At 39.1% G+C, this 23,905-nt stretch overlaps 1 protein-coding gene across 1 annotated transcript in view; it reads right to left on the reverse strand.

Moving 5' to 3' along the window:
- The window catches only part of LOC139725309 (uncharacterized), a 59,064-nt gene that overhangs the window by 19,344 nt on the left and 15,815 nt on the right, over nucleotides 1–23,905 (reverse strand). The window contains exons 6-12 of the mRNA XM_071636399.1: nucleotides 22,057–22,312; nucleotides 20,166–20,495; nucleotides 19,672–19,735; nucleotides 17,551–17,702; nucleotides 16,122–16,273; nucleotides 10,159–10,257; nucleotides 5,553–5,655 (exon numbers count right to left, since the gene is read on the reverse strand). Coding sequence (XP_071492500.1) covers nucleotides 5,553–5,655; nucleotides 10,159–10,257; nucleotides 16,122–16,273; nucleotides 17,551–17,702; nucleotides 19,672–19,735; nucleotides 20,166–20,495; nucleotides 22,057–22,312 — 1,156 coding nt within the window. The remainder of the gene's footprint in view (nucleotides 1–5,552; nucleotides 5,656–10,158; nucleotides 10,258–16,121; nucleotides 16,274–17,550; nucleotides 17,703–19,671; nucleotides 19,736–20,165; nucleotides 20,496–22,056; nucleotides 22,313–23,905) is intronic.

The raw sequence follows: 23,905 nt of genomic DNA on the forward strand, positions 1-23,905 counted from the left end.
TACACTGTGTACTACATATGTATGACACAATGAAGATACAGGGTGAATATACACACAAACAAAAACAAAAAAGACACACAAAGAAAAAACAAAAAACAAAAACAAAAACAGAAAACATGGAGACAATGACAGAACAATTTTATAAACATGTATATAGATATAATGTACATAATGGCAAGACAGGATGAAATCGTAAAACAGGATGGAATAGAATTGGTTAGAATAGATGATGCCAGCAAGCTTGATACATGCACATAAAGAGCAGATTATAAGTAGCCACGTCCGCATGGTCCCCTCATAGTTACCATAGATATTGTGCAGGAATAAGACAGACAGTATCAATGAGAGTGTTATCTATAGCAAGAATCCCATGAAACTCTGGCCAGGATGGACAGGTCAATCAAACCAGAGAAGACTGATAAAATTTGATGCCGCTTTATGGCAGTTAGTCTCTCTCTAAACACATGCATGTAAATGGGTGGCAAGGATACGGCAGAAGCATGCCTGGATGTTTAAAAAACATGAAATATGACAAAAATTAAGTATGTGCATTGTAAGCGGAAGAACTGGAAGCTGTAAAGTGTGCTGAATAATCGGGAGTCTCTAGCTTTGTCAGAAGAACTAACCAACTAAAAAAAAAAGAAAGAAAGAGTGAAAACATTTTGACTCATTTAAGTATTTTGTAGAATCACAGATACAATTCACTTGTACCTCAAAGCAACACAACAATCTATGGACGATGACTGGAAATAAAAAAGCACATGGAGAAACGCTACATAGTGCGTAATGGTGACATGACATTAATTTGCTCCTGCGATAATCATGCCGGTCTCATTTTCTCCAAGGATGATAGGGTTACGGTTAGGGATGTGATAGGGTTCTTACAGTAGTTTGATGTGAGGATAAGGATTAGGGTTAAGGCTATGTTTGAGGGTAGAATTTATGTTTGTCTTAGCATGCAGATATTTCATGGGAGCTATTGTCGCAGGAGCAAATGTCATCGAACCATAAATGACATGCACCTAAGACATACTACTACATGTAACATGCAACAGAACAAAAAGGACGTACATTGACATTCAAAGCAAATTTGAACAGGGTATGAACCAACTTTGGTGGCAGGGTTTGTGGTACGTAGGTTTTTTTTTTCATTACTGTTGGTAAAATTTACAGGGTTGATGAACAAGGGACAGGTGATGCACGGTGGGGAGGGGGGTAAGGGGAAGGGGCGGGGCAAGGGAGGGAAAGGGATCTATAACAGAAGGAAATTATATCCTCTGGTAAAGGAATGCATGAAAAACTATAATATTGACATCCGCATTCCACTGGAACAGCGGGTGCCAACAAACTGCATAGCCACCTGCAGTGGACAATATTCACAGTCTACTGCCAAGACATGCAGTGTAATATTGATTTTGGTGTACTGTACTCGCTCAAAATGTTCCAGTAAAATTATAATGTTGAGAATCCAAAACCCCTGCCCATCAAAAACATAGATGAACAGATAGATACAGAAAAAAAAGTTGTCAAACTATTATACAATCATGTAAAACAAAAAAAAAATATTGGTATTCATTTACATCAATTTGGGTCACATTGAGCAGAGCTTTTTTATTTCAGCCAATTAACTCCACAGAAGACAATAAATCTCAAATCTCACTGAAATTCAACAAGTCTTCATTGGATACTGTTTTCTCATTTCATTTTTTTTTTCCAGTAATATATGTGACCGTGCATCACAAAACCAACAAAGAGTCACACACACTGATTTTGTGTGAGGATTGGAAATACGTAATATGGGTCAACCTAGCCAATCTTGAGTTTTTTACATATAATACTGAAAATGCAAATCTTCTTCTACATTATGCTTAAGTTTGGGATCATAAAACGAACAGGAAATTGTGTTTTTAACAGGTTTTCTCAAACACTTTTTTCGGAGAATAGTGTGATTAGGTGTGTCTTATAGAGTTCCCTTTTCATTTCTTAAAAACCCTTTACATACACACTCTTCATTTTCAACTCTAATAACTTCAGAAAGGATGATGCTACTGCTTTGAAAGTTGGCAGTAATCATGGACAGAATGTGTTAATAGAGCATGCTCAATTTCGGCTTAATCCGATAATCCCTTCATTGTTGTTGCCCCAGTGGTTAACATCCTGTTTTTTGTCCCATTCATCCCACAGCAGCTAGCACAGCTTGGTAAAGATTAAGCGCCTGAATAGACCCTGGGCTTCAGAGCCTCTTTTCTCAGTTCACACTTTTCAAAAGTGTGGGCTTTCTTTCCAGTATTTAGATAGGTTAGGAGAGTCCATTTGAATTGAGTTATGACATAATTTTAAAGCTTAAAGTGTGCTCTTTAAGAATCTGCTCTTAACTAAAATTCCATGCTTGGAGACTTTTTGTTGGTTTTGTGATGCAGGGTTACATACGTGTATATTCATGGATATTTGACATGGCTCATTGGTGGCAGTATAGCAGTTGCAGGAAAAATAAATGCAAAAGAAGCAACACACTGCATGGTTTCAGCAAAGGGGTGGGGGGTAGGGTAGACTGTAAGCAGACCAAATGTGTGTGTGTGGGGGGGGGGGGAGAGGGGGGGGGGTAACTGGGTTTCTGGAAAGCAGGACAAAGGTGTGCTAGGCTGTAGCATGGAGCACTTATCACTACCTTGTGTAGGATTTAAACAAAATGTGAGTAATGGGGGTAATATTGAATTTCAAAATTCATGCATGCTGGTATTGCCAGGACTACAAGTTGTCTTTGGTTTTGCTGGACAAATGCGAGTATATAATGATATAAGTACACTCGTGTATGAATATGCAAGTGTTTGTCGCCTATATCATTCACTACGCACAAACATACAAATCAATATATGCCACCAAGGAGGGAAAATACCTGAACCAAATTTGGGGCGGGCCTTACCCCACTCGGGAGGCGGGGCTATTTTGGCGGGGGTGTGGTCGGAGTTGTTGGTACTTATCGTCATGGCGCGGGGTTTGATGGGCGTGGGGGCTACAATGTGGCTTTCCTCCACCGTTTCTTGATGGACGGGATCTAGTGGAGACGAGTTGGTGGGGTGAGAGAGACAAGGTAACGATGCACAAATGGCTGCCGTTTCTATGGATACAACACGAAAGACTCATCAACCAAGAAAGAAAATATGGATGAGTCGGTCCACAGTGGGGTGCCAAATGATCCCGTCTAAGAGTGAGAACAGTGCAGTTGATGATAGATGCATTTATTTTCGTAGAGACTGATAAACTGACGGATAAGACCTGTTCTTTTGTACAGTAGCCCATGTGAACAGAACAGACGAATTGCACGGCACTGCATGTGTCGCAAACACAAAATTTTGAGTTACCACAAGGTTGCTTCAGATGTTTTGTAACTTTTTAAAGCACACAAGTTTGGCTCTTCACAAAAAACCACAACATGACATCTCAGGACATGACCCTCAGCTACAATGACAATGTGCAGGCAAGCACGTCAGGCTTGTTCACACACACATGGAAAACTGTGAAGTTTGGACGATGATTTAATAAGCAACGCTTGGATTGCAATCTACATACAATTACTTGTTCACACATGACAGAAAAAAAAAGCTCAATAAAAATACAAGTTTTTCGTTTTAGATTGTGATAATTCAGAGTGAGTTTTAATGTGTGAACACAATAGAGTCAAGGCATTATAGTTTTTAATTCCATCATATCCCACTTTTAATAGCATATACACACCCCTACCCAGGTAAATTTATTATGATTGAGCAGGAAAGAGCATTATTGGGTAAAAGGGAATGGCTAGTAACTGATCAGTGGGAATCAGTAGGAATGCTGGAGGATGGTTGTTCCAATCCTTGTGGGATTAATTTTAAGAGTACATTATATATCTACTGTTGTGTGAAAATTATTTGCTTCAGAATGGTCTCATATTCAAGTAATGTGCAGTTTAATGTTTCCAGGTCAGCGTGCCTGGTCAGTGACGGGGCATTAATCTGCACATTCCCACTGATTCCCACTGATCGGTTACTAGCCATCCCCTTTAACACCAAGATCATAAATGTTTGTACACAATTACATTTGTCAGCTGGTATAGATGTGCCCTCCTCTCTCCCCCCCCCCCCCCCCCAAACTCACATTTCAGCAAGATTTTAATCACGTTTGAATATTTGTTCAAACATGGACATTTGTGTCGGGGTCAAAATCTTACTCTTTGGTATACACAGAACAGGCCTGTTATGAGGTTCAAACGGCAATAAGCCGTGCAATTCTAAAATGCACCCAAGAGGTGCAATTATAAAAGGCATCAATCAGTGTGTTTGGTGAAGGGTTTATTTCAGAGAGGAAAATACAGTTTTCCCAAATCCAGTGGCACTGTACAGCAGGCAAAATGAAGGAAGTATGACTACAATTCATGTACATTTGAATCTTAGTGCTTGCTATTTGATAGAAAACATTGACCGAAGTGTTTCACCCATCCAAAGGAGAATAACATGAACAGAGCAGAAACCCTCATGAATATCTAGGTCACCTACATTGTATGCAAATGAGCCAAGATATACTTTATTCTACTTTCCACTCAAAGTGAATAGAACAAGCATCCACCAAGTTAAAAACCAAGTGAGATTTAGCAGTGATTCTACTACAATGTCTGACAAAGAGAAGAATAGAAGAGAGCTTTAATAAACATTGTGAGACAAGAAAGAGAGATAAAGAAAGAGAAAGAGATCTACAATGTATATAGTTCTAATAAAAGTATCTTAATGAACTCACCTCCTGTGGGAAGGACACATGTATAAAACTGTTAACAATGATATACTTTATTGTCACCATTTCACATTATTCTATGAAATTCTCCTATTACAATTATGAGCAAAATACACGATCAGATACTAGTAGTTCCTCCTATGTATATCTATAGCTTCAGATGTCGCTCTGAGTGGATGTTGCTCTGAATTGGTTTGTGGTCTAGATGATGTACAAAGTCTAAAAAAACTTACTTGCAAAATACAGATACATTGTATGAAATCATCCCCAGCTTTCTCTTCCCACTGAGTTCACATTATCAATGAAATGAAGATACAAATTGTACATGTACATGACATTATTATTGTAAGAAAAAGAATATTACCTTATGTAGAACTAAACCTACAACAACAGTACCGGTGGCAGATTTATGGTCCACTACATGTACTGTACATACCTATACTGGCAAATGTACTTTCTCATAATTAAAAATGACAATTGCTTCAATAAAGCTTTACACTGGTTTAAGTACTACACATTGTAGATAAAATATCAAAACAGACCATCACTTCTGTTGGCTTTACATACATAGGTTGTACTCGCTCCAGTCTAATGAAAGTATGTTTAACTTTCAACACTGTCACATGAACATCATTAAATGTTGATTTGGACAAGGAACGTTGTAACTGTCTCTTTAATAAAGATGCTGTATTGAGAACCTGAGAGGGGTGAATTGAGCCCCCCTCCTCGCCCTTCTCCGCCTTCTCCTCCTACCCCCTCCCCCCCTTCCCTCCTCCTCCTGATCTTACCTGAAAACGTCCTGGGTCTCAATTCGCTGGCCTCTGAGTCTGGTTGGACCGGTTTGCCGTCCGGCGACAGGTGAAGAGCGATTGGCTGAAAGATTTTGGCATCCTGATTGGCCAAAAAAAAGACAGAATATAGAAAGAAAGATAGATAGATAGATAGATAGATAGATAGATAGATAGATAGATGGATAGATAAACAAACAAATAAATAAATAAATAAATAAATAATAAATAAACAAACAATAACTCAATTAATAACAGTTAAAACAACAGCTTTTTGATAGTGTGGACAAAATACATTGTACATGAGATAATTGTACGCATCAATAGGTAAGAACCGCTGATGACGGCAAATCAGAGAATTTAATCCTCATCTGCTTCGACGAGATGTATAGTTTATAACGCTTCTGTGTTGTTATGAGAAAATCTCATTCGTATTAGCTGGTAACTCACTTTCCTGCTTGTAACAGTATTGTTCATTCAATTTTTGCAATACTTCCAGACTGCCATCATTCCATTCACGAAGACGAGTGAAAAGGGAAAAATGAGATGATATATGTAGGCTCAACTCTTTTTATGCTTTCTGGATCTTACATTTCTGAAAACTGCTTTGCCCAAAGCAAGTATCCAGTATTCAAAAGAACATCACTTGAGAAGAAGTTGACCTCAGACGAATACATTGTATGTTTGATCTCCTAAACTTTGAATACTTGATAATAGACCACATGTTCTAATACTGAATCATGGCTATGGATCTTACCTTATTTATGGAGACAAAAAGTATGAAATATTCTCAAACTTCTTGCAATACAATGTATGTGTAGCCGTGGCTGTCATATTATATTTTACAGTTTAAACACCTGGCCAAGGCAAATGACATGTATTCCCTCTGTATGCGCTCTGATGGAATATTTGATTGCGAAAGGAACAATTTAATGGTCATGATGTTCACAGGAAAAAAACAAACAAGAAAATATTATTATGATTCTTCAGGAAGTGACATTTTGATTATTAAATGCAAGAAAGACTTCTGAAGAGGAAAAGATGAAAGATAAGACTCCTGATCATATGAGGAGAGAAAGTTATATGAGTGCGTATGGAAAAAGATTAAAGACTGATTGATTAATTTCAGATGTGCTCAAGCGCACAGAATTTGAATTCTGCACACGCTATAAAAACGACAGACCACTCTCTCGTGGTATAGAGTATTGAAGTGATGATGTTACATTCTTTTGTAATAGCTTGGGTCGGAACCAGGAGCAATCACAAACACTCTGGCCAGGTTAGGTTGTTTAGAACCAGTTTCCATGGCAATGAATGACTATGACATCACACTTTGGTACTCACCTATTAAATTTCTATGTAAAACTTCAAACAAAGGTTATAACTGAATACCACATAGCAGTTGTGTACGCCCCAAGGCTTGCCTCACCTAGCACAAAGTTACCGGTGCAGACTGGATTCCAACTACAGTGTATACATTATAATGTAGGTCACTGAGTACAATGTACGATATCATGTATGAACCAGCTCTTCAAAAGAAAACTGCCCATAGATTTGAATACATTAAAGGGATGGTATAGTATTGGTAGAGATGAGGATTGGGCTTTTACCTTCTTGTGAGATACCAAGAAACCACATAATATGAAATAGTATGGAGCATACCATTCTAAGAGGAATTCAAAGTTTATTACATGAAAATCAGATTTGGAATGGCTGAGACATCCAAACACAAAGTAAAACAAAGCAATGGTAATAAAAGGTGGGTCCCAACTTTTATTAGGATTGCTCTGTTTGGATCTCGACTATTTCAAAACCAATTCTCATCAAATAAACATTGAATTCCTCGTGGAATTACATGCATGCTCTTTCACATAAGGTTTCTCATTAAATCTCACAAAAAAATTGTTAGAAATCTGAGGTTAGGTCTCTATCAAAACTATACGATCCCTTTAATTAGTAAACCAGTTTGATGTATCCAGTGTACAGGTACAGTTTAGCCCCCCCCCCCCCCCCCCCCCCCCCTACGTGGTACTCCCAGCTCTGGAGCACCATTTGTGCTATATGTCATGATACTCATGCTGGATACATGAATATGATGAAATAGAAGTCATGGTATTAAGCAAGCCAGGAAGATGTTGCCATTGATAGAGATTTTAAACCAGATTTCATAAGATGAATTTGAAAGGGAGAGAGAGAAGGGAGAAAAAGAAGAAAAGATAGATTATGGATGGAGAGAGAATGGAAGAGAGGGAGAGAAATACTTGTACATACAGTTGCATAATTATATGTGACCCGCTACAACAAAAGGATCCTAAAGTCGCTGACGGCTGAGCCGAGAAAATCGAGTTTGAAGTCACATCATCAAAATTGGACAAAACAATCAGATTTCTGTTTTTAGCATAATTCTGCACTCTAATGCTTTGTCTATCATCTGCCGAAATTTCGAAGCTATATAATCAAACGAAAGACAAGAAATCAGCGTTTTTCTGGGCCATGATTTTCCGACTTTCAATGTAACAGAAACGTGTACGAAGATTTGGATTTAGCGCCGCAGCTAGACTCCGCCCCTAGCAACCGAGGAGTGATCTTATTGGTCAGTGGCGTGGCATCCTGATTTCTGATTGGTCCTGCGTAGACCGGTGGCGCTAAGCTTGAATGAACATCGCGGAGGTTGCTATGAGCATACCTTCTATTGTCAAGAGGCGAAAACGGTCTTACCTCCCCTTGATCACGATTGCGTCAGAAAGAACACTTTGCAGGCGGTTTATTCGAAATGCTGATTTCCTAGACCACTCGACATGGTCTCATAAAATCATCAATACCTCCGCAACCAAGTACTTTTACGAGTCGTGCATACAAAATAAAAGCGGAAGAGTGAGGGGATAATGTCATGTCATTTTCAGAAAATCGACCTCCCACGACTTTCGGATCCTTTTATTGTAGTGGGTCACATAGAGAAAGAAAACAAGAGAGAGAAAGTGAGGTCAAAGGGCATCTCCTATTTAATGATGCTCTCCAGTTTGAACCAAACTATCCAATCATACAGCAGATTATGGAAACAAGTTTGACCATAGAGGGCAGTGTTCAGAGTTAGGGGATTATATCATATGAATTCCACTCTCACTGCAAAGTCTCCACACAATGTATTCAAAGTCATGGTGCAGCAGGGAGTTTAGGGCATGCATAAAAGACAAACAACAAACATGCAAACAGACAAACAAACAAAATGACAATCCCGTACAACTGTATCACAGTCATTTCAAGGAGGCATGTTGAAAGGAAATACTGAGAAGTACAAGTGTACAGTGTATTAAAAGAAAATAAATGCAATGCTATCTTCTATTTTTTGTTGTTCTTATTTCTACGTATGTGCTGGCTTATGTGATTGCACCTTATTCTATTATTCTCTTTGTTTTCTTTTATTTTATATGGGTGACGTACAGAATACGAATTATATTTGCTGAAAAAAAAATTATGAATATCATGGGAGCTACTTCAATAATCCCTACACAATTTTTTCTATTTCAATATTAAAAAAAATCATATTTGACAACAACTCTGCAGATGAGTAAAGTTTTGCTTTAAAGAGGAATGTTTAAAATGTTCATTGCGAGTGATTTATTCCATTCTATCGTACATGATTAACAGATATGTAGATGAATGTGTGTATCTGTAGAACAGATGCACATACAGTCTTTCTTAAACCATGGCACATAAATAATGCACCTTGTTGCGAGCAGACTTGGAAAATGTGAAGGCCGAACAGACACTGACATCAGTCACATCACTCTGATAGAACACGTAACTGCATTAATTTCACACGGTCTAAATGTTGTGGATGAATAAAAGTTATGATACAACTGTACAATTATACATGATAGTTATTGGCAAGGCAATATGGCAGGCATGCTGACTGCATCAGTAGAACAAAATGAGTACGTTAGCGGTGCAATACAATGTACAATCTGCGTGATGGCGTTATTCAAATGATGCGTGCAGGATGGTCATGCCGTGCATGCGCGAGAGAAGAGTTTGCCGCGCAAGCGGTCTAAACACGAGACCAGCATTCCGCGAGAGAAGAGAGGGAGGGGTGGTTCAAAGCCATGACAGTCAGGTGATCAGCTTTTACCATGCTCTTTTACATTACCAGTCCACAGGCAAACAGAAATACAAGAAGGGTCAGGTGATCATGATCATGTGACTTTATATTTGGTCAGGTGATTAGGGTAGCACTTGTAAAGCAATGACATCAGTTGATCGCTTTGGAAAGTGTGAAGGCTGGTGTGCTGGTTTACTGACAGTCAAATGATCAGAGAATAAAAGATGATCATGTCACTTTAATATTTGATTATGTGGTTGGTACATGAAATGTTGATTTCTGTGTATAAAAGCAGTAATTAGGTGTTTTTATGAAGTGATAATGCTAAATATCAAAAGGTGATCATTGAAGTAGTGTGACTTTTAGTTAGCAACTAGAATCATTATTATTATGTGATTAGCTGGGTCAGGTGACTGATGGGGGCAGTGTGACTTTTCTGGGGTGTATTAATTCGTGGTCAGGTGATCTTGTGGGAAAGGGTCAGGTGCTGGTGATCATGTGACTTACTGGGTCAGGTGAGATGGAGGCAAAGTCAAAGCTGACCGGAGGCTGTGAGGTAGGGGACGGCGGCCCGGGGAAAGGCGAGTCGACGAATGTGGCCCAATTCTGGAGGAACGGCACAGAAAAGGGTGGGTGCAAAATTCGTCTCTCTTAGCTTTGAATCTGTTTATTCTTATAAAGACTTAAAGAAACTATAAAACAGAGCCAAAAACAAAGAAGAAGAATATCCAGACTTAATGATTGAGGCATGCAGTTTAAGCGGTGATTGAAACCATATTGCAAAATTATCAAAAAACACAATTTGTAAAATGCTTTGCAAGTTTGGTTTATAGAAATTTGTGTGGGGACCCCCTTGGATGTGATCTTTGTGCATCCACTTGCAAAATAACACCTGCCCACAATGTAACCAGTGAAATGCCTATCGCTGAATATTGCCTGAGCTCTTCTGGTACAGAATAGGCGAAAGGAAGGGAAGAAATTTTTGTTTGTTTGTTTGTTTCATTTTCTTATAGAGCAATGATACAAAAACAAACAAACACACACACACACACAAAAAAAAAAACATTCACGAATGCATCAATTTGCACCGCATGTAATCACAAATTAAAGCCTTTTGAACATTAGTCAACAACAGTATCTGCTCAATTAACCCTGACAAAAAACTTGAGTAAATGCCCACATACAAGTACAGATACTAAAATTAGCAGTGGCAGATTCAGGGGGGAGCACACTGGTTGCGCCCCCCTTTAATTTTTATCTAAACCAAAGAAATAAAAAGAAAAAAATGGGGTGAGCATGTGCCCCCCCCCCCCCCCCCCCCCCTTATGGAATTCCTGGATGCGCCCCTGGTTGGGGCACAGTAGAGCACAGGATTATTGGGATGCCAATTTTCTATGAAGTGCTCATAAATACAGCAAATAAAGACGGACGGGAACGTACACATTGTACATTTAATAGTATATGTGTGTGGGAAGCAAAATGTATCAAGGGTTTGGAACAATCTTTACAGAATCCTGTCCTGATGTGTCAACTTGAAGAGTTTGTTTGCAAAAACCGATAAGTCCATATTTGTCAAATGAAGATATTTGCGATTAAAGGTCAAGAAAAATAAAGAGAATAATAAGAAAATTTTTGCTTCTTTTGACCATAACTTCAAAATATACCTTTATATGTAGTGACCAATATATCATTTGAAAGGTATTATTTTGTACTTTATGACAGAGACCGTACTTCAAAATCTTCAAAAATGGACTTATCGGTTTTTGCAAACAAACTCTTCAAATATTGCCTAAAGAGTTTCAGCTTTGCAATTTTATCATCTATTCAGGAGATTTTGTTGCCGGTCAGTTGAAAAAAAAAAAGGGGGGAGGAAATCTCTGAACAAATCTACACTGTATACTGTCCTTGCTTGGTTTATTACAGAAATGAATGATTACAACATATCCAGCCAGTGCTTCATTAATATTTCCTGAGTTTCATCAGCATTATTGAGTATCCATGGGATTAGGAAAGCCATAGAGGTCATGCAGATATAGTCAAACCCATTGTGGTGTGCAGAAAACTGATACACTGTAATTTCCATGTACTCTGGTACATACAAAGTCTAGCAAGAAATTTGTTATCCCCAGCTTTGAAAACATGATGTATGAACACACAGTGTGTGTTACCAGCTACCCAATCATCTATTCAAAGGAAGTCCCTTGTCAAAAGTCCATGGCTACTGGCAGATTTTGTGATACAAACATACAATGTTCGGCAAAGCACATTAGACTTACACATGTACCATGCACATATTTACCTACACAGGCACAGGCACATGGGACTACAGTGTCATGGTTTGATTCAGGCAGTAATTGGAAGTCAAACTGTGTAAATGGTATCCTATTGATGTTATAGTGACTACTGCACATACACTGTATACGATTGTATGATACAAGTACGTACATGTCCAATGCGACCTAACAGAAATTCATAGAACACACAAATGTATACCCTGAGAGTGGTTTATATATACACACATATTCATACATTGTAGGTGGCTGATCTTATTGTGCCATTTTGTTTAAAACTGGTTATTTTCTTGAAATAATGCAGAAGAGTGCAGTATAAACTGTGCAATGCTACTGTACGGTATAATACAGCAAGTACATCATGTACATTGTACATGTGATCATGTCATCCAGCATGTAACAGTGCTATCCCCAATAGGATGGTTCAGTGTGTTATCCAGCACCTCCTACGAGTGTGTATCTTTGGAATCGTTTTCCACAACACATACATATACAACTTATGATAGTGATGAGCACACTCTAAAAACAGTGCATGTGATCTGTGCATTAATACACTACATGAATGCGTGATCCAACCTTAAAAACCTGATGCAACTTTGGCAGCTGGATTTAAGTGCAAAACACAATGTATACAATGTACAAATGCTCACATTTAAATCAAAAACTGGAACAGACCAAGGTGCAATGCAACAGGTCACACGCATTTCTACACAGACAGTCAAGTCGTCTTATCATAAAGTCTTCATTTTGTCTCTGTTTGGTTTGTTTTAATTGCAGACAAGTAGTAGAGCATCGCCTTACTTGGGTTTCTGGGAAAGCAGCAACTTTAAGTAGCTGCATCCTGTGCTTATACTCTGTACATGTGCTGAGATTTGCCGTGCTTTTACGTGCATGTGGAGAATGATTAACAATGTGTTCATGTACATGTATATGTGGATGCCGTGCTCACACATTTGAGTCATTCGACGACACGAGACATTCACGTCATTTACTCGTACATCTTTGATGACATCGATGATGTGTTACAACCAACTGGTAGGTGTCAATGGCGTTGAGCTGTTCAAGCAAAGTGCTGGGCTACACGGATATTCCGCAAAGTCAGTTTGTAGAGTATGATGTACAGGTAGCAGCATGTTGCAAAAGTTGCAGTACTTCGTAAAAGTCAAGAAAGACTCATTTGTGTCCGAAAATGGGACCTTTACAACCTCAGGGCAAGAACCTCTCTAATCACTCTCAACAAGTACATAACATACCCACACATACACCGAAAAAAAAAAAAAACCAAACCTCTGCCGAAAGGTCGTTTACTCTATTTTCTTTTTGCAGATTTTTTACTCTCTCTCTCTCTCTCCATCTATCTACATGTATCTCTTTATCTTTATAATTACCAAAAAAAAAAAAAAAATCTCACAACAGGCAATCAAGCAAATTTGCAAAAATTACAATAAAAACAAGAAAGAAAAAGCAACAACAGACTAACAGGCACACTAACGGGGAAGCAAAACAATATCCTTTAAAGTTTGTATGTCCCTTTTGCAACCCTGAAAATTAGATCCCTTCAGAAGCTGGTACAGTATTTTGTAGACGTACATGTACTAGGTAATTCAGACCTTTCCTCAGAATAATAAAGCTGGAAACTTTTTTTTTTTCAATGATGGAGGGTGAAACAATACTACAGATTTCCACTGAATTCATTTGGACCCCCCCCCCCCCAAAAAAAAGGTAAGTTTTTCTCAACACAAAAGGGGAGCACATTCTCGAGTGATGTAGGGTTGGTTTTTCCTTTCTCTTTCTTTTTGTTTCCTTTTTTAAAAACTCTGAGGGGTATTACCATAAAAATTCATACACGATGTTGGGAGACATTTTTCTTCAACCACGCAAAATTTTATGACATTTGCAAAATGGATCAAATACGAACTTCAAAGGATCCCTGGACAATTCACAATGGCACTGAAATCACAACAATATACAACATGCATACAAAAAGGGAAGGAGGAGAGAAAAAGAGACTAAAGATGCCACTATCTGTACAGAAATTTTCTAGTTTTCAATGAAAATGATAAAAAAAAGATGCAGCTGTGATGGGCTGCCAGAGAAGTGTTCATACAGCTTGTACAACCATCTCACATGCACAGAATTTACTCAATTTGCTGCAAAGACTGAATTACCACAGCTAATCGAGGAAGGCCTTTCCGTAGAAACATCTTGAGTAAAGATCAATCGCAAGCACACAACTGGCGCTGAATACTATAAATATCATTGGCTCATAATAGTTATGCTCCAGGTAAAGCTCCATTCTGTATATCCGTATTCATTTGGATGTGGTCATGAGGAAACTACAGTAAAAATGGCGTATTTTCTCTCCGTGGAAGTTTGAGCTCATATCACACTTCACTGAACCAGCAAGAAAGTACCAGCTACGGAATGCATGGCAGGGTTCAAAATTGGCGATGGTCCACTGGCCATTGGCCACCCGAAATCACGTCAGACTAGCTAAAAATCGTAAAATTCTAAAGTTACTAGTCCGTCTGGCTAGCCAAAATATTGCTTCAGTGTCAAAATTGATTCTAAGTAGTCTGCCTGGCTAGTTTTAAAAAAAGTGAAGTGCGACCCCTGCGTGGGGAGTTTGTATACGAATGTACTCTCATCTGCATAACTATCTGTAAATTTACAGAAATTGACTTTAATGCAAGAAGGAAACAAAAAAAAAAGGAGAAGAATATATTCACAATGGAACTTTCTACAATTATAGTCATGGTTACATCTTGTGTAGGTCTGTACACACGTCTACACAATATGCATGGTGTTATCCCAAAGAAAGAAGTTGATTAAGAAGTTATGCACTCATAATAGCCAAGTACTGTAATGTACACTGTGATGCCATCAATAGTAGCAGAAAGGCTTTACTGTACTTCACATATCGTGTGCAGTACATAGTGTCCTTCTGGCTCTTAAGTGCACACAGCAGGTATTGTACACACCTGGCAACCATCTTTTTAAAACAGCCAAGGGACGTAGATGAGATGCAACGTTCTATGGAAAATGTGTGTTATAAAAAGGGCACATGTCTGCCTCAATGGCTGGACAAAGGACTGAATGTGAGATATACAAATCCCAAAACTACATGTTTTTTCCTTCACTGTAATGGGTAGTGAATCAAGAAAAAGAAACAATCCATGAGATCAAGAAGAAGATGAGGAGTGAATCTCTAGTTTCCATCAGTTTGGAATGAATACATGATCAACCCAATGAAGATGAGTCCCGAGAATACCCGGGCAGCTGTCTATGAAAAATGTGTGTTATAGCGAAATGAGCCCATCCTCGACGGGGTAAAATATCTCCCACAAGTATAAACCAATCAAAATAGATAAAGAACCTTCGCCCATCAAACTTGAGAAGAAGAAGAAGAAGAAAAAAAAAATAGCCCAGATATCAGATTCTTCAGTGAGGTATCCCTACAGCAAGACTCCAGTGAGCACTTTAGAGCTGATTTGTACACAGTGTAGGTGAAGGCTGACATGCATTAGGCAGAATGTGATAAATCTGCCATATGCCACATTGTACCCTCAATGGTACCACGTAAGTGCTACTTGTTGTTCCTCCAGTGAATATCAATTGCCACTGGCATGTGGGAACTCCCCTCTTTACCATCTCACCAGTGATGTCCCACTTGTCAATCAGGGCTGAGTGCTGGTATTTGTGGCATATAATCCTACTTTACCAGTACTCGGGTCCGACCATGACTACATTCAAATATCAGAATGAGGGCAAGGATTATTTTGCTCTCTCTACCTGACGGGTTCAGCTTTGTGTATTCATCACTGATTGGCTACATCAAGTCATGTGATTTGGCATACTTTTGAGGACACATACAAGTAATATTTTCCTTGAGGTGACAAGTACTTGTACAATGTATGTACCTCAACTGGCATACTAATATCAAAAATCCTCCTGATGAAGATTTTAGAATAACACAAATTGCGAAAAAATTGCAAAAATTAATTTTTATGTTGTTGTCTCCTGAAATTCATGATTTTGAGATAGGAGGTCTTGTCAACTCAGGGACAGTATGTAGAGTATAGTGTACTACCGAAATCCAACTCCGGGTCTATGAAAATAATACCCACTGTGTTCCACCGGTCTCCTAAAATTGTGCTTCTTGTTTGCATGTGTACTTACATCGTCCGTGTTCTTCATCTCTGATCCCGAACTGGGCGGAGTCACGCTGCGTCCCGTGTGGGCGTGAGGCTGAATGGGATGAATGGTTGTCGTGGTGATGGGCTGGCTGCTAGGAGCAGGCACGGGAGCTGTCTGCACCGCAGGAGCAGGTCCTGTGCAATGCATAGTATGGAATGAACTGATGCTAACAGTACTGATTTCGACAAAGCTCCTAGGTGGTCCATGGGTATCCTGCCTTTATTGGTATGAATATCACTGGATGATCTCATGAAGTATTCCCATATCATCATCATTATCATATTGTGACTGCCTGTATCATAGCTGGTATTACTAATCACCATAATAAATGTGATCCGCTACGACAAAAGGATCCGAAAGTCGGGGGAGGACAATTTTCTGAAAATGGCATGACATTATTCCCTTACTCTTCTACATTCATTTCATATATAGCACAACTCATAAAAGTACTCGGTTGGGGAGATATCGATAATTTTATAAGCACATGTCAAATGGTTGAGGAAATCAGAGTTTCCAGAAAACGCCTTCAAAGTTTTCCTTCCGACGCTATCATGATCAAGGGGAGGCGAGACAGTTTTCACCGCTGGACAATAGAAGGTCTGCTCCTAGCAACCTCCGTGATGTTCATTCAAGCTTAGCGCCAGCGGTCTACGCATGACCAATCAGTAACCAGGATGTCACGCACTGACCAATAAGATCATTCCCTCGTTGCTAGGGGCAGAGTCTAGCTGCGGCGCTAAATCCAAATCTCCGGACACGTTTCTGTTACTTTGAAAGTCAGAAAATCATGGCCCAGAAAAATGCTGATTTCTTGCCTTTCCTTTGATCATTTAGTTTCAAAATTTTGGCAGATGATAGACAAAAGATTAGACTAACAAATTATGCTAAAACCAGAAATCCGATTGTTTGGACCAATTTTGATGTGACTTCGAACTCGATTTTCTCGTCTCAGCCATCAGCGACTTTAGGATCCTTTTGTTGTAGCTGGTCACAAGTAAGCAACTCTGCTATGGAGGGATCTCTTAACGACTTGACCCCTCCCCCCTTAAAAGTCATATTCGTGAAACTTGTTGGATTACCATTTAGTGTTCTACATGTAGTTCTAGGAGTCAAAATATATTGTGTATGGCTTGAGCTTAAATCCAGTCCTCGAGTGTTGTAATAAAAGATTAGGTCTAGATTCTACAAATTTCATCAGGTATGAAGTTGTTCATCATCCCTTAAACTTTTGTATATCACAACAGCATCATCCATCGTGCAATTTTCTACGTGGGACTGATCATCTTCTACATGCTGCATTTGTGAAACTTGGCAATCAAGAATGAAATGAATATTCTTTCACCATCTTCTCTAAATTTCTTACTGCAGCTGACATCATCTGCCAACGTTCAAGGTATGTGGGATCCCTTACCGTTTCCATTAAACGTCGGCATCTTTGGGATGAGGCATGCCGGCAGCCTCTCGGGCAGCGGAATGTTGTGTTTCCTGAGGACGACGAGATGCATGGCTGTGCAGAACTCCTCAAGTGATAGGGTGCCATCTTTGTTGACATCCGAGAGTTGCCTATTTGAGGAAGAAAACAAAATAAGGATATGTTCATCTATCCATGTGCAGTTTCCAATTAAACAACAAAGGCATCAATGGAGTAATGGTATGCACGGCTAGGGAAGATATTTTTGTACATTCATACAGATATTTGTTAATTTGAGGAAGAATGAAAATTTCCATATCCATATCGACAGTTGCCTATTTGAGAAAGAACATTTGAACACACCTACTTGGCTGATGCCACGTAGTCATGTACAACCTTTGTACATATCAGCAGCATTTTACCCATTCCTCCCGCAATTCTCCAAAAGTCTTCAATGCCCTTAAACGAGATCCTTTTTGCCCATCGACAAAGAACAGACAGGTTGGTAATCCGCCTATCTGCGAAAGCAGTCAAGCAGTACATGATTCCCCTTTCCACGATCAATTGCATTTGCAATTAAACAATGCAAAATACGGATCTGATCTGAGATATGAATAGAGCCTGCGCTGATGGGCTCATTAACTCTTTTAATACACATTATAAGGGCACCCGACTGGGGTCTGCGAAAGTCAAAATCTAGTGAGCTTAGCCTTGATGGCAACCGGATACATCTTCATGTGAATTTTATAGCCAAACAAGTGCACAACTAAATGTACATTGGAAAAAGGTAAATTACACCAAAAAAATGCAGTTTTGATACAGGAAAAGAACAGATATTGATAGAAGAAACTCTAATCTTTCAATCAAATCTATTTTCTGATCAGCATAACACAAATAAACAATCATGACTTCAGACTTATGAAAGTAGACATTCTTGATCTATATTTTGGGAACCTGGTACACTGTAAAAGTGGATATTTTCGCGCGACTAATTTTCCTCTCTTGGCCGGGTAAGAAGAGTTTCGCGTGTTGTTAATTCCGTGGAATCAAGACATCACGCACAGGGACATATGGGAAGTAAAAATATTTGAGTGCTTTTATTTTCGCGCTAGTTTCTGGTTACGCGTAATGCGCAAAACTTTCAACACCGCGAAAATTTCCACTTTTACAGTACCAGGTTCCTGTAGAAAAATGTTGTCATTTACTTGAACCTGTCACACTTTTGCAATGCACGTTGATGTGGCGGAAGACAAAATGACTCTGCAATTCCGAATACCCCATTCGTTCACAGAATGATATCCATATGAAACATTCTAATCCCATCACTTTCACCTCTTGTCTTCTATTCTTCTCACTTTCATTATATTTCTTTCCTCTTTCTTCCTGAAAAGTTGTCTGAGCAGGCAGTCACTTCATAAATGTGATTAGAGGTGCTTCTAAAGGACTGTTTTTTTCTATTATGTATTTGTATACTGTCCTACTTTGGCAAAAGGAAGCAAGTGACATACCATCCGAATTTGAGTAATTGATGTTTTCATAATTCACATAATGAGCTCTTCTTCCACGCCAAATTTCATGCAGAAACACTTATCCTACTAAGAGACATGTTAGATAAGACATCATGACAGTCCATTGACGTCAGTGTACATGTAAATGACAGACACATTTTGCTCTTTTACGAGAAATGTCACTTTTGTCACTTGCTTCCTTTTGCCAAAGTAGGGCAGTACACACCCTGAAGAACCAAACATAAACAAGTATTTAGAAAACTGGAGGAATGTCCCCCTGTTAGCAACTCTACTGCCAATGGTCTATTATGATATAAGAAGGCAACAACAAAGAAAAAAATTAACACAGGGAACCTTTAAAAGAAGTGCGGAGTACATTTTAGTCAGTATTAACACATCGTAGTTTGTGATACATTTGGCCACACTCTCTTCGAAATACTGCGAGAAATCTTCTAAACTGACTTTTGGTGGAAATGGGGTTAAGGCTGGTAAGAGAGAGCTACTGACACCACCAATGCACACCTGCAGATCGACACTTTGAAGATGCCTGGGTCTTTCCCTCATGCAAAATATGGGAACCAATGGGTTCAGTTAGGTCTACTATTACACTTACCATATTTTCGACAGCTCTTCTGTTGGAAGCTTGGACTTTTCGAAAAACCCTTTCGCCTCGCCACCTGCAGAGAATCATGGGAATGATTTAAAATATTAGTTTGGTGGAGAAGCTTGAAGATCTCTTTACTTAGTTGTAAATGCATAATGTTCTATGCTACATTTTGGAAAGAGCAAATACAGACTATGCATTGAAGCTTACATGTGAAATATATGCACAAGATCATAAAAAAATTGACAAAATTTAACATGTCTGAGTCATTCGAATATCAGACCATCAGCTTGCATGATGACATATGGACATTTAATCTAGTTTTCACACGTAATTTTGAGCGATTTGACTATTTTGAAGAAATGCAATTTAAAATTCTATTACTTTATTATTCTTTCACAAACAGTAACAGAGCTTTTTTTTTCAATGAATAAACAGCTCTGATGAAATCAACTTGTAAATAAGGGTGAAGTTTTCCTTTAAGAAGTCAAAGACCACCTCACCTGGAAGAAGACCATCAGGATCTGGCTGCAGCATCTTGAATTGGTTGTTGTAATATTCCCTCTGCTCGCTATTTATCTGCCACACATCCTCCTCATCCTCCTCCTTCTCCTCCTCTTCCTCCTCCTCCTCATCAACGTCGTCATCGTCCTCATCGTCCTCCTCTTCTTCCTCCGCGTCCCCCTCCTGGCTATCGGCCACCCCGCTCCGGCTGTCGATGGGCGACTCCGAGGTGTGGTGGGAGGACGTGGGGGCGGAGGCGGAGGAGCAGCTGGACGTGGGGCTGGTCGCCTGGGGAAACCTGGCCCAAGACGTGTCCTCCGATTGCTCCTCTGCAGCCCAAAGAAGGTCAAAGTCATGAGACAGGAATGTCTTTCAACAAAACACTGAAAGCTTGTAGTAACAGGAAGTCTTACTCTGTCTGATTTATGACAGCAGCTCCTGGCTAAAGCCATTCATTACTGGACGGCAGATTCTTGAAATGAACATTGTTCTTCTGATTTGCTCACCAGGTGATCGCTGCATCCCTTTTGCCAGTGACAGACATTGTGAAAATCAAAACTATTCAACTCTTTGTGTGCTTTGTAGTGCCAACTGGTCAGAAAAGCTCACAGCTTTGTACACGCTGTCACAACTTTCTAAACAGAAAGGGTTAAACCATTTTATGGATGCTTCATTAACAATCTCCCCCCCCCAAAAAAAAAAAAAAAAACACCAAATTTCATGAGGCTCCATACAAAAAATACAAAAGCAGGCGCCTTAAACCTCACATCTAAACAGAGAGATCAGCAAATCTACACTATAGATGAAAGCACGGTGACATGAAAATAAACACAATCAGTGCACAATTTCATTCTCTCTCTCCTTTAACATAAACTCTTAAGGCTTAAACTATCAAGTCCCAAGAGCCACAGTACTGGCATTTGGTCATTATCGGTTTTTTATCATCTTTATCATTCATTGCAAGTGTTTCTCAACGAAGATTTTTAAAACAAAAGAATCCGTCATTTGAGCCTTTTTTGTTTATATATTTCATAATGTACATTACAACTGTTTATTTCGGGAGGAGAATTACCCAAAGTGTTTGTAAAGTCACTTTATCCATAATTATCAAAAACCTTTATAAAGTCACTTATCTATACAATTATCAAAAGCCTTTATAAAGTCACTTATCTATAAGTTATATTGGCAATTACTGAAGATTCAAGATAATGGTACATGTATGATGTTATTTTTTTTCTCGAAGTGATAGTCCATTCACTATCTTTGTAATGAATATAACCAGGGCCCTATTGCATGAAAAGATGCAGTCATATACTGTATTAGCAAGAAAATCAACCTATCAGAATTATGTATTCTCAAACTTACGTTTGATTTTCTGATTTACTATTGATCTGAAAACTTTTATGAAAAGAGCCCAGTTCTATCTTATCCTTCTCCATAATATGATACTGTAAATGCCAATTACACCTCTGCGAGGTTATTATCATTATCAGGAAGCTCTGATTTGTGAAAAATTAGACTTGCTTATCAAAATATATACTGTAAAAGTGGTTTCTTTCGCGTACAGAAACTTTCGCGGTTTCCATCGGTGCTGACTTTTTCGCGTGTGTATAAATGCGCGGTTGGTAATGATAGCGTTGTACAAGCGACGAGTTCAAAACATTTTCACATGATGTTAAATTCGCAGTTCAACCTCAAAGCGCGAAAAGCGCGAAAATAAAACCACCGCGAAAGAAACCACTTTTACAGTATATGGCATACAGTTTGCAGTAAAGTTCAGGGTTGCCAATTTAACACCAACAATATGATAAATTTCTGCAACAAAATCGTCTCTTAGAACTTGATGGGTCAAACCAGTGAAACCAAGCAAACTGGCTGTTACAGACTGACCTTCTTCCGTTGTCTTCTCAAAGGACGCCCATCCCTCCTCCGTCCTCGACAGCGCCGGGGCAGGAGGGGCACTAGTCTGCTTTTCGAGCCGGCACATGGACGGGTCCATGGCCTGGGTGGTGTCCAGCATGACGCTGGCCGGAAGGCTCTGGTTTCGCTCCAGACTGCCCGATTTCCTGGCCGGAGAGGTGCCGGCGGGCTGCGGCAGGAACGCTGGCGGGCTTTGGCTTGGCGAGATGGGAGGGGATGACGGGGGCTGGAAGACATCAAAAACACATTGCAAACAAATGGCATAATCAACACATCAAGTGATACAATAATAAACACACAATGTGAAATTGATTAACCCGTTGAGGACGAGTCCTGAGTATACTCGCGCAAGTGTCCATTGGAAATGTGTGTTGTAGCAAAATCAGCCCGTCCTCAATGGGTTAAGAAATAAATAACAATAAAACAAGAATTTAAGGTACATGTAAGTCAGTTACTATTTAGATGAATTATTGAATGTTAAAAGGTGGATGAATAATTGGATAAATGAACAAAAATGAGTAGCTGAATAGCAGCAACAACAACAACAAATACAGTTACTTCAAATGTGAATTCCAAAACTCCGCAATATTCCCTTCACTCTATCCATTTCCTTGACAAAACCTCTTTAAATAGCAAATTTGCTTTGTTGAGGGCTGATCAATTTTTTGAAAACTGTGATCTCAATCCTGCTCAAATTGCATTCATGAACATTATTCCCCTGAGCAGTGCTCTCCTTTTCCGCATCTACATGTACTCTCACTGTCTTTGAAAGATTGAGCAGGGTTGTTGCTATGGCGGCAAAGATGGACTGTGGCCTGAAAAAGAGAAATACCCCCCCCCCCCCCCCCCCCCCCGAAAAAAAAACAAAAAAAAAAGAGGGGGAGAGATGTCTGGAATGACTCAAGTCACCCAATGCACAGACCTGGGGACAATCTCGTCAAAGTATGCAAAATGCTTAGGAAATTATAATTGATTGAATGTCCGTGAAACATGAGGTTCAGTGTCCAAATCATCACTCAGGACATTCATCTTCGTTATCACTTGACTATGATGTCTCTCACATCATAATTCCTCCTCTGCTTGGTATAAAGACATTTACAGTTTGTAAAGTGTGACTTTTCCTTGAGTTTTCATAGAGATACTGGTTTCCTTGATCTTGCATCAAAGAAGCATTGGAAAAGATATCTGTTAATAGTCATACTTGACACACGTAAGGAGCATCATGCAGGATCCTAGTTACAGTTATGTATGTGAACACAGCAGGAATTTGGAGCTGTCCCAACATAGCTGAATCTTATTAACACTCAAACTTGACTTGCTTATTTGCTTAATAATTATCTAATTTCACCTAAAGTTTTACTGGGTGCCAGCTTTTGAAAAAGTATCATTCCACCTAAAATCTCTTTAGAAAAAAAAAAACAAAAAACTCTTCCTGCGAAAAGTTTGGCAACATCATGATTCTGGATATAAAAAATAAAGTACAAATGTGAACGATGCTATCAGATGGGCAGTGTTCCAAAATTCCAGGGTCTGGCATACACGTGTAGGTGTGTTGACACACACACACACTACATTTTTCTACCTGGCGGGTCAACTGACTCCAAATACAATATGTATTGTTTATTAATAGATTATAAAGTAAAGCAGACTAGAGTTATTTCATTTTTTATTTTTAGTATGAAAGGGACCTATGATCTGCACGCAAACACACACGCTCACAAACAAACTAACACATTATTAGTCTGTGCAATACGGGCACATTGCATTTGCTAGATCAATTAGAATAAAGGTTAGGTGACCTTTTCACACTGGATACATT

This window comes from Diadema antillarum, unplaced genomic scaffold, assembly GCF_040938485.1.
Source record: "Diadema antillarum isolate AM-2024a unplaced genomic scaffold, OU_Dant_1.0 seq00000032_RagTag, whole genome shotgun sequence".
Lineage (NCBI taxonomy): Eukaryota > Metazoa > Echinodermata > Echinoidea > Diadematoida > Diadematidae > Diadema > Diadema antillarum.